Below are 19,440 nucleotides of genomic sequence, written 5' to 3' on the forward strand. Positions count from 1 at the left end.
TTTAGACTTCTTCATGTAGTTTTCTGTTACACCTGTTTACGTACATGTCTCATCTCCACTTCTCACTGGCCAGCTCATTCTCATCCGCAGCTCTGATTGGCCAGCTGTAATGAGGAGGCAGGGTTAGGTTAAAGTATCTGAGATGCCTTTAAGAAAGCTCCATGTAAAGTCAGCTAAAACACAAGAAACAGAAGAGAGTGCAGAGTTTAGATTTATAAAAAGAGAAATCAAGATTCAAACAGAGAAAACAGATGGCAGGCCTTGGAGGAATCACGGGGCTGGTGCTTTTGCTTGGAATAGTCTCACAGGTAAAGTTATGTCACAATATCAATTTACTTTTCATTTCCCTTTATTTAGAAATGAAGTACTCTGTAAAATGCAGCATAGAATGGTGTGGCAATAAGAGAAAATTGTACTAAAAATAAGATTGTTATTATTGTCATCATCAATATTATTAGGCTATTATTCTGTAATTCTGTCATGCACTCATACTTTCTATTTTAAATATCATGCAGTTATGAAATCACTTTGAATTTGAAATATAATAATACAAAACAAATCAATAGTAAATGTCTAAATATTGCTATGAATGTTTACAATCTAATAAAAGTCTTTGTGAATTGTTTTATTCACAGGCATCAGGTACTGCTCATCTGGATCAAATTCACAGTATCTGTTTAAATTTAAATTCATACTCATACACATACACATAAATGCACTGATTGCGATTTGTATTATATTTATCCAGCATTAATGAATACCTCAGTGAGTTAAGTTTCTTGTCTTTTTCAGGCAGTACAATGACCGTGAGTATTTTTACGGTGACATCAAAGAGCGCAGTGTTGCGTTGGAGCAAATATGAGGGTGCATTGTCCTACAGAGTAACAGCTTCTCTCCGAAACTCTCAAGACACTGTAGTCTTTGCTAGCTTTGGACAGAACACTATTATGGGCTCTGTTAATTCCCTGATTCCTAACACTGCATACACCTTTCGTGTTGAAGCCCTGGACAGTCAAATGATCATGCTGACAGATGCTATAATAGATGGATCTACTGGTACGTACTAAAAACCACAAATGGCTTGCTAAAGAGTAGTGATGGGATGTAGGAAGTGCTTTCAGAATTTATATGACCTTTCTATGCCTGGAAATGAATATGTTTAAATTCCCTGATAATTCTGTATAGAATCCCTGACCTTTTTAATCCTATTTCAGGCTTAGCGTCTTGTTTGTTAAAATGACCTTGTTGCAGTTTAACATTTTTGAATCGGGGTCCCGGTGTTAACTGCAGTAAACTGATGATTGTGTGACATTAATGGAACTGTAAAATGTCTCATCTTCTCTTCAGCTCCTGATGTGCCCAGCATTGTGATAGCCTCCTCTAAAGAAAGCAAGAGCATCACTGTGGAATTCACTACAGTCTCCGGTGCCACTTCCTACATCCTGCGCGCTGAGACAAGCGATGGATCTTTTTTCTCAGAGATCTCAGTACCCAGCTCTCCGGGGACTGTCACCAACCTCGAGCCATACACAGACTACACTCTCAGTGTCATGTCCGTCAACAGCGCGGGCAGAAGCCAGCCTTCCATCTCCGTGGAGGCTAAGACAGGTATATTCTTCTACTCTCTCTCCACCCTCTTTGACCCAGAGGCCAGAGAAATGATCCATTCATGGAGGGACAGAGTTGGCTATTCTCTAACCCTCACCCAGTGCGGTAACCTTATCCTCTCATTGAGAAAGATCAGGATAAGCTACATGGCTGATCTCATGGGCTTGATTTTTAGCAGCATGCATAGCTAGGTTTCTCACGCATGTATCCCTAAGTAACAATATCCGGGTTTGCTCTGTAGGCAAAATATGAGAAGTTGAACTATGACAAAAGGGCTGACCTCCTCAGGGGACTGGGCACAGAAAATTTATTCTGTGTCTTCACCTCTGGGCCCTCAGCAGTTTTGTGTCATTGTTTAGGTAGCACGTTTTCCACCTGAGACGGTCACCCAGGAAATAATAAGGGAAGGTACATTAATTCTCAGAATAGCCTCGATGCAAAATCCTATCACTTACAAATATCTACGGAATTACGTCATGCATATGATCCAAAACAGAACAATAGGGTGTTTTCTTCAAACTACTTAAGTAATCTGAGAACTGTTCCAGTTATGACACACTAGGAAGTGGTAAGAGTAGAACGAGTGCCCAGGGTTTAGTGAAAAGAATCCAGTTTCCAAAAGAAACTGTGGAAGGGAAGAGTTTAGAAAGGAACAGGAGAGGGACAGACTGGACATTCCAAGGGAAGGGCAGGACAGAACAAGAAATGGACACAACTGTAAAGAGAAGGGAACAGAGGGACTGAAGGTGATGAAAGAGAACTAAAGAAAATGGATGGGAACAGAAAGGAACGAGACAGAACAGACATTGCCAGAACGGGACAGCACAGGGAATGGGAGGGCACAAAAAGGAATGGAAAAGAACGCTCTTAACATAACGTTGTTAACAGAAGGGGAGAAAGCAAAAATGAATGAAAGAGGGATGAAAAAGAAAGGAAAGGAAAGGATGAGACAAGACAGAAAAGGAAAAGACAGGACATGGCATGTAAGGATGGGAAAGAAAAAGACAGGACATTAAAAGGATAGAATAGAACATGGATGACAGGAAAGGAAAGGAAAGGAAAGGAAAGGATGAGACAGGACAGGACAGGAAAAGATAGAACATGGTATGAAAGGATGGGAAAGGAAAGGAAAGGATATGATGAGACAGGACTGGACAGGAAAAGACAGGACATGACATGAAATGACGGAAAAGGAAAGGAACAAAAAGGATGAGACATGAAAGGACAGAAAAGGAAAGAAACAGAAAGGATGAGACAGGACTGGACAGGAAAAGACAGGACATGGCATAAAAAGGACAGGAAAGGAACAGAAAGAATGAGACAGGAAAAGACAGGACATGAGGAAAGACAGAAGGAAAAGAAAAGAAAAGAAAGGATGAGACATGACGGGACATGAAAAGACAGGACATGGCATGAAAGGAAAGGAAGAAAAGAAAAGAAAAGGATGAGACAGGACATGGCATGAAAGGAAAGGAAAGGAAAGGAAAGGAAAGGAAAGGAAAGGAAAGGAAAGGAAAGGAAAGGAAGAGGTAGGACTGGACAGGAAAAGACAGGACATGGCATTAAAGGACGGGAAAGGAAAGAAAAGGAACAGAAAGGATGAGACATGACGGGACATGAAAAGACAGGACATGGCATCAAAGAAAAGGAACAGAAAGGAAAGGAAAGGATGAGACAGGACAGGAAAGGAAAGAAACGTAAAGGGTGCTGCTCTGATTACATAAAGTTAATTGACACCTGTCAACTGTCCCTCATATCCATATCACTAAATAATTCTACAGCTTAATATTAGATCACTTAGTTTGGTGTACAATCTTCAGAAAAAAACTATCTTCAGTACTTTTGGTCACAATGCAGATGTCTAATCTCTCACTATTATCTTTTCTCCTGTTGAATCCCAGTCCTTCCTGCTCCTCAATTTAACACCAGCTCTCCCAGCAACAGCAGCATCCTGGTGAAGTGGGATCCAGTGAATCACGCTGTCCTCTACAGTCTCAGCATCATCAAGGACGGCTCGTACAGCCAAACTCGCCTCAACACCACAGAAACTCAGGTTCTCTTTACAGACCTGGAGGCAGGAACCAAATACTGCATTAAAGGAAATGCCTCGAGTCCTGAGAACATTCCCGGAGATGACTTCACAGTTTGCCAGTTCACACGTAAGACAATAGAGAGTTTACTTAATACTTAAGTAGGGATTAATAAATAAGCAGCCAACAATGCATGTAACAAGTACAGCATGTTAGTCAGAGCTATCCAATTCTGCTTACTGTACTGCCAGCATGTTGTAGAGTTTAGCTTTACCTGTTTTAACACACCTGAATGAAAGTTTCCGGTAGACGCCTTAGGACCTTGATTACCTGGTTCAGGTAAGTTTCATTATGCTTGAAAGCATAGCTGACACTTTAAACTTTGTGTGTGTGTCTTCACAGTTCCTCCTGCTCCTCAGTCCATTGAGCTGGTGGTGACAAGCACCCCTGATGCTGGTATTGTGGTGTCATGGGACCCAACCCAGGGTGCAGAGCAGTATGTCGCCCTGAGTTTGACCGGACAGAACTGCTCCTCATCTAGTAACTCATGCGTCCTGACTCCTCTGAGCTGTGGAGAGACAAACTCTGTCACAGTGATCGCTATCAACCAGGCTGGGAAAAGTTCCCCCTCATACCCAGTGCAGATTATTTCATGTGAGTAAACTGATTCACACATACAACAGTTTGTCATTAACAGGTCATATCATAGATAAAATGTCAAGGGTGTCCAATTCTTCTCCTAGATGGCCAATTTTTTGTAGAGTTTCTAAAGAAGTTTCTAAAGACCTTAATTAGCTGGTTTAAACAGGGCTAGAGCCACTCTGCAGAACTGGACACCCTTGGTCTCCATCAGGGATGGTCAACTTCGGTCCTGGAGGGCCACTGTCCTGTAGAGTTTAGTTTCAACCCTAATGAAACCCACCTGCTTATCCTGAAAATAATGATTAGCTTGTTCAGGTGTGTTTAATTAGGGTTGAAGCTAAACTCTGCAGACCAGTGACCCTTCAGGACCGAAGTCGCCCAACCCTGATGTAGACCAGTCCAGTCCTGGTCCTGGAGGGTCAGCGTCCTGCAGAGTTTAGCCCCAACCAGCTCCAACACACTTGCCTGAACATTTCTAGTAAATTCTGAAAACCTGGATTATCTGCTTCAGGTGAGATGAAGTTTCAGGTTAGGTTTGGAGCTAAAATCTGCAGGATAGTGGCCCTCCAGGAACAGGTTTTGACACCCCTGATGTAGGCATACTGTAATGTTAACTACACAAAGCTCCTTCATCAGTCCACCCAGACCATTTATTGAAAATAAAATCCAAAAACAGGGCATTCGGTAACTGTTATGGTTTTATAACAACCATTACTACATTGACAGACAGTTTTTATGGTACATCAACAGTGCCAGTCCTAGACATCTGGGGGTCCTAAGCAAAACTTTGTGAGGGGACCCCTGTCAGTGCGTTCACCAAAACACCAAAACGGCCATCCAACTCCTTAATCTGTTCTTTCAGAGCAATATCACTGTCAACAAACAACAGTTGAAGAATTGAAACAGTCAGTAATACAATAAACAGTCGTAGAAGCCAGTTTGGTCAAAAAGAAGAAAATTACAAAAAATAAGAAAATGACAAGTACAATAAAAATAGATACAAACAAAATAATTTGCTAAAAATAATAACCTACAATGCGGAAATTAAATAAAGTAATCTTAACTTTAAAGGGATAGTTCACCCAAAAATGAAAATTCTGTCATCAATTACTCACCGCCTTGTTTTTTTGCAAATTAAAATATTTTTGATGAAATCCTAGAGCTTTCTGACCCTACATAGACAGCAACGTAACTACCATGTTCAAGGCCTAGAAAGGTTGTAAGGACATAAAAATAGTCCATGTGACATCAGTGCTATGAAGCTATGAGAATACTTTTTGTGCGCAAAGAAAAGAAAAATATTTTATTCAACAATGTCTTCTATTCCGTGTCATACTTCGACGTGCTCACACAGGAGCCAGCCTTCTGACATAGAAGAAGACACACACTGTACATAAAATAGTATTCATAAAAATTTCGAAAGTTTTCTACAGAGAGGATGACTTGCAATTATTTGCCCAGCATTACTTATTTGAACCATGAATATGCAGACAATGAACTAAGACAGATGGCCACTCTACACCAGAACACCAGCTCCTGCATTAACAGCACCACAAGTATTTATTGTACACCATGAAAGCGTTAAATACTGACACAGAAGAGAACAAACTGTTGAATAAAGTCATTATTTTTGTTTTCTTTGCGCAGGTATTCTTGTAGCTTTATAAAATTATGGTTGAACCACTGATGTCACATGTCCTGGGTCTTAAACGTGTGAGTTGTGTTGTTGTCTATGCAGGGTCAGAACGCTCTCGGATTTCATCAAAAATATCTTGTAAAATAAAATAATTTGTGTTCATAAGATGAACAAAGGTCTTACAGGTTAGGGTTAGGGTTAGGACTTGATTATCTGGATCAGGTGTTGTTTAATTAGGGTTGAATCTTAACTCTGCAGAGCTGTGGCCTTCCAGCAACTGAGTTTGACACCCTTGCTTCACATATAGAGAGGACGGGCACTGCATATCAAAGATGCCTACTCAATATTCAGTAACTTGGCAAGAGGCTATTATTAAATTCACATGCATTCACAAGAGGTTACCCATTCATAAACAATCTCATTTACACACAGGTCTAAAGAGATATATTGCAAATCTTCTGAAGAATCGCTAGCTTTGTGTGAACGACAGAATGAAACTTAAGCTATTATGACTGCATTCTCTCTCACTGCCTAATCTGTTGTTTGTCAGTCCCTTGTCCCCCACAGCCCATCTGGGTGGAAGAATTGGTGCCCGGTAACTGTTCTGTGAAGTGGGGCGCTGTCCCTCATGCAGAGTACTACACCACCTTTATCAAGAGTGACGATGGCATCGAGGGGATGTGCAACTCGACCGAGCTATTCTGTCAGTTTCACTGCAACTGCGGATACTCTTACATCATGAGTGTGTTTGCACACAACCAAGCTGGACCCAGTCCCCCAGGACCTCTCGTCAACCACACCACCTGTGAGTTTTAAAGATGCTATAAAAGATGTTTTGTGCTTTTTTTTCCATGTACGTTAGCTCTGTGGATCATAAAGACAATCTACACTGCCTTGCGGCAGTATTCATACCCCTTCATTTTTTTCACGTTTTGTTATGCTGCTGCCTTATGTTAAACTGTTTTAAATTACTTTTTTCCCACATCAATCTACACTCCATGCACCATAATGACAAATCAAAAACAAATTGTCACAACTTCATTAATTTATAATTTTTTTTTATTAAAATTGAAATAAGTACATTGCATAAGTATTCATACCCTTAACTCAGTACATAGCTGAAGCACCTTTACAGCCTCAAGTCTTTTTGGGTATGATTCGACAAGCTTTGCACATCAACATTTGGCAATTATCTGCCATTCTTCTCCTTACCTCTTCACCACTCGAGCTCTGTCAGCTTGGATGGAGTCTGGCAGACATTTTCAGGCTTCTCCAGAAATGTTTGATTGGGTTCAAGCTCAGGCTGTGGCTGGGTCACTCAAAGACATTCATAGAGTTGTCTATAAGCCACTCTTGCCGTGTGCTTAGGTTCATTGCCCTGTTGGAAGGTAAACCTTCTGCCCAGTCTGAGGTTCCGAATTGATTTCAATATTTTGGTGCACTGAGCTTTTCTTCCAATCTGATGAGTCGCTTAGTCCCCGCAACTGAAAAACTACCATCACATTTATTTTTAGGACGGTACTCTGCAGGTGATGAACAGTGCCTGGTTTTCTTCAAACATAATTCTTGAAATTCAGAGGTTCTTCAGATGCTTTTTCCAAATTCAAAGTGTGTTTTCATTTGCTTTACTGAGAAGAGTCTTGCCACACCACCATAAAGCCCAGATTCGTGGAGTGTTGCAGTGATTTTTGTCCTTCTGTAAGTTTGTCCCATCTGCATGTATGATCATGGAGCTCAACTAGAGTGACCAATAGGCAGTGGCGGTTTTAGGCATGGGCGAACGGGGCAGCCGCCCGGGGCGGCATTTTTTCATGACACGTGGGGGCTGCTGAAGGAGCCGCACAGAAGCTGAGCGAGCGGAGAGGAGGGGGGCCGAGGGGCCAGGGGGCAGGGTGTTGGGGGGCGCAGAGTACAGTTCACCTCTCCCAAATGAAGCGGACAAGGAGGGGGGCTAAACTATGTCAGCGACACCTGACTTTCTTACAAATAACGCACATTTCATTCAAAATATTATAAACACAGACCAATAATTTGCACATTTTTTATTTAATTGTGTGAAATGGCTAATAAGAGTTGTCGCGGGGCGCCGGGAGGGTGTCTCGCCCGGGGAGCAATTCAATGTAAAACCGCCACTGCCAATAGGCTTTTGTTCACCAGTCTAACCAAAGCCCTTCTCCATCAATTGCTCAGTTTGGCCAGGAAGCCAGCTCCTGCTTGTTTCAAACTTCTTCCATTAAGGGTAACAGAGACTACATGCATCTGTGAACCTTCAATGCAGCAGAATTTTTTCTAAACTCTTCCCCAGATGTGTGACTTGATGCAATTCTGTCTCTGAGCTCTACAGGCTGTTTTTTTAGCTCAGGGTTTGGTTTTTGCTCTGATATGCATTTTCAGCTGTTAGACCTTTTATTTGCATTCATCGGATGCAAAACTAACTTTTACATTATTTGAACATTATTGTGTGTTGGCAGTTTGTGTACACAACCACCCTACAATGATAAAAATCCACCCAGTGGTCTTTTTTTAATCTTTAAAATTAATATCCCCTTTTTAAAACAGGTCATTCTCAGCTTCTTGTCTATGTGACGGCACACAGACAGAGGCCGCTCCCATGATAGTTGATTGACACGAGCGCCTTACCTTAGACCTGCCCTTACCGAGCTGAAACAGTCTGAATACGGTCACCATTGTGTGACTCAGGTGCAGAGGAAGACTCTAATTGAGATGTTCTGTTGTTGGATGTAATATTGAACATAGCAGTCATCATTTACTCCCGACATCTGAGCCGCTGAAGATGCAGAGGATAATGTTACTTTCATTTTTAAAAAGAAAGTGCCGATCCCGATCTACATATGGGTCTATGTTCGTGTGAATTGTTCCTGATGCAGCTTCACCCACAGCAGAAGTGAGTTTAAAGATTTTTTATGTATCTTTGCAAATGGCCTTTATTAATAATGTGCTTGTTGGCAAGTTTCGCCGCTAAATGCGGCTAAAGTACACATTACGGCTCATCATCCCAGGTAGAGAGGGGCGGGGTGAGTAGAGCTAATTTGCATTTTAAAGGACCATGCAATAAAACGAGTTGATTTTTTGCAGAGCTGATTTTGACAAGGTAAAAGGGTGTTTTTTTACACTACTATTGAGTATTTTTAACCAAAGTATACTGTAGACTTTTCACATGAACTTGTGGAAAATGGGCATCCGATGACCCCTTTAAGATGTGTGTCTTTCCAAATCATACTTATTCAATTGAATTTGCCACAGGTTGCAAATTTCAACTCTCCCAGATATGGGTATGAATACTTATGCAATGGAATTATTTTTTATTTTTAATAAATTTGCAAAGATGTTAAAAACATGTTTGTTTGTTTTTTGCTTTGCCATTATGGTGTAAAAAAAAGCAATTTAAATTAATTTAACATAAGACAAAATGTGAAAAAATGAAGGGGTATTAATACTTTTGTAAGGCACTGTGTATGCCAGTGTATTCCTTAAAAAAAAAACATTTAAAATGTACATAATTTTTTGTTCCAAAAGACCAGGCCAAAATATTAACAGCATCACTTGTGTGAACAACCTTCACATGTGCATTCATTATTTTTTTAATAAAACAATTTTTTTACATAAAAAAAATATTTATCTTTACCTGCTATACCTGCTATCCACAGTGCCTTGCTGTCCAGAGCATTCTACAGTTTCTGCAGCTTCTTGGGAGACTCTATTGATGGAGTGGTCTCCTGTGCGTGGTGCGGATCTGTATGAGACCCGTGCAGTGGAGGCAAACGAAGTGATTCTGTGTAACGACACGGCGCCCAGGTGCGCCCTCTCTGACCTCACTTGCAACACCAGGTACAGCGTAGTCGTCATACCATGTAACGACGTAAGCGGCTGCAACCTCACCTGCAGTCCACAAACACATGAAACAGGTATAATCACGCACTCAAAGTGGAACATTTATCCAACATACAGACATACAACATACTCTCTTTTTTTATTCTGAATAGCTCCGTGCATGCCTGAGATCACCGGAGTGAGCCAGATTAACATGTCTAGTTCTAGTGTGCTGGTTAGCTGGATTTCTGATAACACAGCTGCCAACTACACCGTCAGTGTGATTGGCTCAGTGGGCGACCTGCACGTCTGTCACTCAAACGGCTCTTCCTGTCTGGTGTCTAACCTGCCCTGTGGCTCCGAGTATGAAGTCAGTGCCATCGCATTAACCTCAGCTGGAGAGAGCATGCCCAGTTACATCGCTCCCCTGGAAACAGGTTAGGTTTCTTGTGTTTTGAAACACAAATTACACATCTGTTTAGTTTAAAAGTTTACAATTATACTTTGTATTTTTAGCACCTTGTTGTCCAGACGATCTCACGGTGAGCCAGGTGACCCAGGCCATGACCAACGTCACCTGGTCAATTGCTAACGGCGCCCAGACCTACATCGCTTCTTTGTCTTCCCCGCGTGGAAATGCGCAGTGTCACACTATGGAAACAGGCTGCCTGATGGGATGCATCACCTGCGGCACTAACTACACTGTCTCGCTGGAAGCCATCAGTCGCACCGGGCACAAGGCGGAGTGCACCTATCACGGATTCTCAGCAAGTACGTTCTCAGAACTGACCGGGATGCCATTAGTGGTTGAACAAGCACAAATACAGTGTTGTAAAAAAGAGTTGGCCCCCTTAATTAGGGTGACCATATTCTGAGAATCCAAAAAGAGGACACCCTCCCCAGGATGCACCCGCCCCCCGCCCCCAACCGTGCTCAATAATAGAAATCACACATTTATTTAAATTCTTATTTAAATTGATTTGCCTTTATTGGCAACAGACACATACTGCCCTCCAAAGGCAAAGTGCAGTAACTACGCATTTGGTCAAAATTGAGGCTTAAAATGGACTTTATGAAACTGTTTTGTCTTGTGGCAAAGTCTTCTGATCAATTTTGTCCCAAAGAAACGAGAGTGTTTCCGAGAAACAAGAGTGTCAACATGTTTGACTAGCTGGCCTAAAAAGGCATTTTTCTGTTTCAGTGTTGGTGTAGTTACTGCACTTTGCCTTTGGAGGGCAGCATAAGTGCAGATGGTGCACAATGCTTCCCATTTATCACGACCACGAATGAACATCGGGTATTTTTTTTGCAATTCGTCTGTGAAACTACATTTGCGTTTCGGCATGTTAGTGACACACAGCTCTTGCAGCGCAGCTCCTCGTTTGTTTTGTTTTGACAACTGGGTCTTTCACCTCATCAGACGGGTACCTCAGAATAATGCCGGTGGGCAGTGGCTGCATTTAAAGTGTTGAATTAATGACGGTCAGTGAAATGAGGTAAAAAACCCGGACATTTTATGATATTTTACAAAATCCCCCCGGACATAATTTTATAGCCAAAAAGGAGGACATGTCCGGGTAAAAGAGGACGTATGGTCACCCTACCTAAATGTTTTTTTTTTTTTTTGCATGTTTGTCACACTTTAATATTTCAGATCATCATACAAATTTAAATATAAATCCAAACCCACATGGCCCTGTGTGAAAAAGTGTTTGCCCCCTAAACTTAATAACTGGTTGGGCCACCCTTAGCAGCAACAACTGCAATCAAGCGTTTGCGATAACTTGCGATGAGTCTGTTACAGCGCTGTGCAGGAATTTTGGCCCACTCATCTTGGCAGAATTGTTGTAATTCAGCCACATTGGAGGGTTTTCAAGCGTGAACCACCTTTTTAAGGTCATGCCACAGCATCTCAGTAGGATTCAGGTCAGGAATTTTCACACCACTGTACATAGCGTCTAATGAAAAGTTTGTCCAAAAATACATATAATAGAACATAACGAGATTAGTAAGCTTTTAGCACCATACTGTAAACAGAATTTTGTCGCTGGACATCTGTTAAGGTGAAATGTTAATTGTATGGTAAAAAAGTCAAAATTCACAAAAACAGAGATCAGACAGCAGTAATATAAAAATTGTACTGCTTCCATAAATTTATTGGGTTAACAGCATGCTAATCATGCTAGAAACATGCTAGTAACTTGCTAATCATGCTTACAACATGCTACTAATGCTAACATCATGCTAGCGACATTCTAGTCATGCTAGCAACATGCTAGTAACAGGCTAATCGTGTTAGAAACAAGCTAACAACATGCTAATTACATTTAAACATGCTAATCATGCTAGAAACATGCTAACAACATGCTAATTAGGCTAGAAACATGGTAGCAACATATTAATCATGTTAGTAACTTGTTAACCATGATAGTAATGCTAACATCATGCTAGCAACATTCTAATAATGCTAGCTACATGCTGGTAACATGCTAATCATGTTAGAAACATCACAGTAACTTGTTAATAATGCCTAACATGCTGGTATGTTGATCATGTTACAAACATGCTAACAATATGCTAATCATGCTAGAAACATGTTAACAACATGTTAATCATGGTAGTAACTTGCTAACCATGATAGTAATGCTAACACCATGTTAGCGACATTCTAATCATGTTAGATACATGCTAGTAACATGCTAATCATGCTAGAAACATGCTATTGTCTTGCTAATCATGCTTTAAGCATGCTAACAACATGCTATCCATGCTAGAAACATGGTAACAACATATTAATGTTAGTATTAATGTCATGTTAATAACTTGCTAATCATGATAGTAATGTTAACATCATACTAGCTGCATTCTAATAATGCTAGCTACATGTTAGGAAGATGGTAATCATGATAAAAACATGCTAATCATGCTAGAAACATGCTAACAATATGCTAATAGCTTGCTAATAATGCTAGCTATATGTTAGGAACATGGAAATCATGTTTAAAACATGTTAGAAACATGATAACAACATGCTTATCATGCTAACAACATGCTAATAACTTGCTAATAATGCTAGCTACATGCTAGTAATATGCTATCTATCCTTTTATCCATCCATCCATCTGACAGACTGTATTGCCTTCAAAACATTCAAGCGTTAAGCTTTACAACTACTTTAAACTTCAATCTTTTTCTGGCTGAAAACCATAAAACTTCTACAGTTTCTAAAACTTTTTCACACTTTCTGATCAAGCTAACTTAAAGTTTGTCTTGACCAACTGTTTTATCTAGTTAATGTCTAATGCTTCATATTGTATGACTTTAGAGGCCATTTATGTCTAATTTCTGACTTGGAAAATCATATCTATAATAATTTCAATCGCATCTGAAGGCAGAATTATCAGCCAACCTGAAATTAACATTTAGCCTTTTCATAATAAAAGTTCCTGATCAGTCTGCGTACAGTTCTACATGCACTGCAGTGACAGCTTGTGTACCCTTATTTATTTATTATTTTCTAAGAGTGCATACAAGTGTACATATCCTAAAGAAAAATTACTGTACAGTATTTAATAAAAACGTAATAACTTGATCTGCCTCTGAAATGATTTTTCTTTTCAGCTGACATCATCTAGGCCACACAGACAAGAAGATATTTAGGCATTATTGTACTGTAGTTAAAGGAGTAGTTCACTTTCAGAACAACAATTTACAGATAATTTACTCACCCCCTTGTCATCCAAGATGTTTATGTCTTTCTTTCTTCAGTCGTCAAGAAATTATGTTTTTTGAGATAAACATTTCTGGAAATTTCTCCATATAATGGACTTAAATGGTGCCCCGATTTTTTAATCTTCAAAATGCCGTTTAAATGCAGTTTAAATGCAGCTTCAAATGGCTGTAAACGATCCCAGCCGACGAAGAAGGGTCTTGTCTATCGAAACGTTCGGGCATTTTCTTAGAAAAATATATTTTTATATACCTTTTAAGCACTGAAACTCGTCCAGCACTAGGGCTTGTAGTGCGCGTTCCCGACTTTACGTACTCACGTCGAAAGGTCACGCGTGACGTATGCGAAACTACAGACCCAGTGTTTACAAAGCGAACTTGAGAAGAGAGAAGTGCAACGCAATCAAATACTCTTTAGCAACAAGGTACAACATTAAGTACAACGATGTCGGGCAACTTTGAAGCTGGAGGAGCACATGAGATGGAGTTTTTCACCGTTGCCTATCTTTTTGAGCCGGAATACACAGACGATGAACTCTGTCAGAGAGAGAAAACTGCGACGGCCGCGGCGGCGACACAAGCCTCGGGCAGACCGCGTTCAAACGAGACGAGATGGTGGTGCAAGTGTGGAAAATGCCAGCCATTTCCAGCGGAGCAGGAATCTCAGTGCTGTCACGACTGGACCACATCTGTTCCACTGTTACAAACAATCGGCGAGTCAGGTGATGGGACTGCTTCAAGCATTCGATGCGTTGCAGAGCACAGTGGACGCAGTACGTAAAGTCGGGAATGCGCACTACAAGCCCTAGTGCTGGACGAGTTTCAGTGCTTAAAAGGTATGTAAAAATATATTTTTCTAAGAAAATGACCGAACGTTTCGGTAGACAAGACCCTTCTTCGTCGGCTGGGATCGTTTACAGCCATTTGAAGCTGCATCTAAACTGCATTTAAACGGCATTTTGAAGATTCAAAAATCGGGGCACCATTTAAGTCCATTATATGGAGAAATTTCCAGAAATGTTTATCTCAAAAAACATAATTTCTTGACGACTGAAGAAAAAAAGACATAAATATCTTGGATGACAGGAGGGTGAGTAAATTATCTGTAAATTGTTGTTCTGAAAGTGGACTACTCCTTTAATGCAGCGTAAATTCTTGCTGGTAATCAGTGTGTATCAGGGGTATGGCAATAATGCCACCTGTTCAGTCTTATCACAGCATGTAAGTGTTGAGTCTCATCAAACTCTCTCATCTCTCTCAAGGTCAGTGCTGTCCCTCAGGCATCCGTCTCTATAGAGGAACCAATAACACTCTGATTGTGCGCTGGAGGTCCAGCAGCGTCCTCACCAGATACACAGCAGAAGTCACCGGCAGCGGCAAAACTCACGCCTGCAGCCCAGAGCCTGGCAGCTACACATGCACTGTGTCAGAGATAGTGTGCGGTCAGGTCTACCAAGTGGTCGTCGCACCACTGAATCCAGACGGAACCAAGGTCCAGTTCTGTAACAGCAGGCTCTATTCAGGTAACTGCAGTAGATACAATAGCAAACCAAACAGCATCTCCAAACAACATGCTAGCAACATGCTAACAACTTGCTAATCATGCTACAACCATGTTAGAAACATACTAGGACCTGCGACTTTTAAAACTTTTGCTACTTTTAAACTTTTTAAACTTCCTAAACCTTTTAAACTTTAACAACTAGCAACTTGTTAATCATTCTGGAATCGTGCTAGCAACTTGCTAATAATGCTAACAACATGCTAGTAACTTGCTAATCATGCTAGGAACATGTTAGAAAAATGCTAGCAACTTGCTAATCATGCTACAAACATACTAGAAATATACTAGCAATGTGCTACTTTTAAAACTTTTTATACTTTTAAACTTCTTAAACTTCCTAAACCTTTTAAACTGTTTGAAGTTCTTAAACTTCTTTAAACTTTTCAAACTTTCTGGTCCGACAAACTTTTTAATCTCGTTTGAAACTGTTGTTTTACCATTTTAAACTCAACATTTTGTGAAATGTTTGTTTATCTTAATTTGAAACAAATACCACTTCCTTTCAGACTTTTTAAGGTCCAAATACTGTTTGAGCCACTATAGTTATCTGTTGTGATTAAACATTAAATAACTGAAATTGCATGCATGAAAAATGCATGACTGTTTGTGTTATGCTCTGTCTTTCAGTCACATGTGTGGGCAGCAGTGTTGGAATGGGTAAGAATGAGAACATCTACAGTTCAAACTGAACTAAATAAAATGCTCAAGTCAAAAATAAGGCTAACATGTCCATATGAAGTATCATAATGCTCTGTTAGTCAAAATGAAATGAGGACATGAAATATTTGACACTCCTTAATTGAAGCCTTTCTTTACTCTTAGTGCTCTATCAAGGAAAAAGATAATGATGGGATGGATGTTCTTCAAACACTGAGGTATGGCCAGTACAAACACATCTTCATTACACACAATAGAAAGAGTCCTCCCTCTCTGAACCCAGGACTGCCAGTCCTTTTACAGGCTAATCCGCAGTAATGCCCATTATTATACACTTCTCTTGTCAGTATCACATCACATCTGCAAACCAGGATTCTGTTGCAACTGGTTAATAGACTTAAAGGGATAGTTCACCCAAAAGTTTGAGTTTCTTTCGTCTGTTAAACACAAAAGACGAAATTTTAAAGATGGTGGTAGGAAAACAATTTTGGTCAATTTGTAACCAGCAATCAAGCAATTTGATATTGTAGGCAAAGTAATATTTCATGTGTTCTGAACAAATGCACAGTTTCATGAAAAGGACCAGAAAAAAGTGGTAGCATTTGAAAACATTTAAAGAAAATTAATTACATTGCAGTATAAAACCATACTTTTTAACTCCATTGTCACCATGTCTTTTTTTGTCATCAGATTCTTAATCTAATATAATACAATGCATTACATATTGCATTACTTCCTCAAGACTTATCACATAGTTACTTTGTCAATCATGGTATACTCACTAAATTAAGTAGTTTAATCCATTTGTATTCTATTTTTTTTTTTTACAATTCCCTAACAATAAAGTAGGACATATCAGTGACTTCAACTGTGAAATCAGATAAATTAGAAAATTTCTGATAAATGAAAAGGGATCATGGGCCTTTCTTCATAGATCTTCAGAAAATAGGAGGCAGGAAGTCAAGTGATGATCAGTGTGATTTTTATTTTAAAATAAAAGGTTTTTGTTAAACAGTAACACCAGTGACACAACTCCAGGGAACCGTCATTTTCATTATATATTTTATATTTTTTTCAGCATTTTTTAAATGACATTTATATCATACAGTATGTCACAAAAGCGAGTACACCCTTCACATTTCAGTAGCCATTTTAGTATATCTGCTCAAGGGACAATACTATAGAAATTAAATTTGGATATATTTTACAGTAGTCAATGTGCAGCTTGTATAGCAGTATAGATTTACTGTCCTCTGAAAATAACTCAACATACAGCCATTATTGTCAAAATAGCTGGCAACAAAAGTGAGTACACTCTAAGTGATAACAGCAGTATGTTGTTTAACCATGCAAAGCCACATGTCCTATTCTTCATGTTTATGTTTCTGTCTGCTCGACAGGACCATACAAAGTTGTGTATTTTGTATTAGAGCAGTTAAAATTAGGCGCTTTAAGTACAATTCTCTCATACTGACCACTGGATGTTCAACATTGCATCTCATGGCAAAGAACCCTCTGAGGATTTGAGAATTAGTTGCTCTCCACAAAGATGGCCAAGGCTATAAGCTGTTCAGTAACACCCTGAAACAGAGTTACACTACAGTGGTCAGGGTCATACAGAGGTTTTTCAAGATGGGTTTCATTTAGATTAGGCCTTGCAAGGGTCGATCAATGAAGTTTCTGTGCGTCGGGTGCTGAACCTGGCTTCAAAAAAACAGATGCGTGAGTGCTGCCAGCATTGCTTTAAAGGTTGCAGAAGTAGAATGTTAGCTTGTCAGTGCTCAGACCATACGCCGCATACTGCAACAAGTCGGTTTGCATAGGCGTCATCCCAGAAGGAAGCCTCATCTGTAGCTGGCTCTCAAGAAAGCCTGCAAACAGTTTGCTGAAGACAACCGTTAATTACTGGAACCATGTCCTGTGGTCTGATGAGACTATAAGATAAACTTGTTTGGCTCAGATGGTGTCCAGCATGTGTGCCGATGCCCTGGTGAGGAGTACCAAGAAAATTGTGTGTTGCCTACAGTCAATCATGGTGGTGGTAGCATCATGGTCTGGGGCTGCATGAGTGCTGCTGGTTCTGGGGAGCTGCAGTTCATTGAGGGAAACATGGATTTCATTATGTACTGTACATTCTGAAGCAGAACATGATGCCTTCCCTCCAGAAACTAGGTCGAACAGCAGTTTTCCAACATGATAACAATCCCAAACACACCACCAAGATGACAACTGTCTTGCTGAGGAAGCTGAAGGTGAAGGTGATGGGGTGGCCAAGTATGTCTCCAGACCTAAACCCTATTAAGCACCTGTGGGACATCTTCAAGCGTAAGGTGGAAAAACAGCATGTGTCCAATGTCCAGCAGCTCCGTGAGAAGTGAAAGGATCCCAGCAACAATCTGTGCAGCTCTGGTCAATTCCATGCCCAGGATGGTTAAGGCAGTGCTAGAAAACAATGGTGCTAACACAATATATTGACACTTTGGACAAGTTAACTTAGGGTTTTGTTGTCAGCTATTTTGACAATAATGGCTGTATGGTGAGTAATTTTCAGAGGACAGTAAATCTATACTGCTATACAAGCTGCACATTGACCACTCTAAAATATATCTAAGTTTCATGGGGACAAGTAGTTTTGTGGTGCTTGGAATTCTATATAATTAATAGAAAAACAAATATTGCTACATTGATGGCTTAAGAAGGTGTAATTGTTCAAATAACATATTGTTTCATATTAAAATATAAAGAAATTGTAACCCTAAAGTGTTTATGAAGTGTACTATTTCTGTAAAGGCTAGAGACAGAAAAATGCACATTTCCCATTAATATTGTCACTTTCTGTGTTTTAAATAATTCTGACTTCTTGTTTTCTCTTGTACAGCTTCTGGTAATATTGGACGACTGGATCCTTCAAAAAATGTCCCCAAACCAGGAAAAAAAAAAAAGGATGCTTTACAACTAAATCATTTACTGTGTGCACTGGCTTCTGAAGTCAGGCGGTGAACTCATTAGAATATAATTACCTGAATAATTTAATTAGTCAGGATTCGACGCTGTCCAATCACTTATGTTTATGTATTTAAATTGCTTTAAAGATGTAATGTAATTTATGGTATAATTAGAAGTGACACTGATTAATGGGAGAATGTTTGTGAGGAATTTGTCATTTCCTTACAATATGTGATCAACACACAATCCATTCAATTCAACAAACAATGAATAGATATTGTTTTAACTTCATTTTCAGGGATCCCTAACGTTATCTCAGGGATTTTCACTAAAGACAATTCATGATCTTGTGTGTCACATTATGCAATTAACTCTACAATTAAAATTTCTACAGTTCTCCACTTGAATATCAGTTGATAGTAAAGTTATTTTGGTGAAGCAGTTATGTTAAGAAAGAACATTTTGTTCTTAGCAACATGTAAACATCTCAGTTTAAAAAAATTTAATTTGACAGTGGTTATATGCATCAGTTTCCAGGAGTAATTTAAACAATCATAAAATGAAACTAACGGTAATTTCCCAATTTTATTTTTATTTTTTTTTTAAAGAGGATCAATTTGAGCAGTAATTGAGTTTTAACTCCCCTATGCCGTGCCTCTGAGGGAAATCTATGTCTAATTTTTAATTGAACTTCCCTTGGATGTTTGTCAAATGCATGATTTGTTGAGATGTGAATGAACATCTATAGTTTGACAGTAAAATTAATTCCCTGCATTAACGATGTGTGTCAGTTTCTG

At 39.7% G+C, this 19,440-nt stretch overlaps 1 protein-coding gene across 1 annotated transcript; it reads left to right on the forward strand.

The window, feature by feature from the left end:
* Positions 1-800: 800 nt before the first annotated feature.
* On the forward strand, positions 801-19,050 carry LOC141291120 (fibronectin type III domain-containing protein 7-like). The gene is made up of 12 exons (XM_073823292.1): positions 801-1,056; positions 1,348-1,608; positions 3,510-3,767; positions 4,041-4,292; positions 6,467-6,721; positions 9,585-9,842; positions 9,921-10,184; positions 10,264-10,518; positions 14,739-14,999; positions 15,668-15,697; positions 15,863-15,915; positions 18,576-19,050. The coding sequence occupies exons 1-11, from the start codon at positions 801-803 to the stop codon at positions 15,883-15,885; spliced, it is 2,373 nt and encodes a 790-aa protein (XP_073679393.1). The 3' UTR covers positions 15,886-15,915; positions 18,576-19,050.
* The last annotated feature ends 390 nt before the right edge of the window (positions 19,051-19,440 follow it).

Source organism: Garra rufa, chromosome 18 (assembly GCF_049309525.1).
Source record: "Garra rufa chromosome 18, GarRuf1.0, whole genome shotgun sequence".
Taxonomy (NCBI): Eukaryota; Metazoa; Chordata; class Actinopteri; order Cypriniformes; family Cyprinidae; genus Garra; species Garra rufa.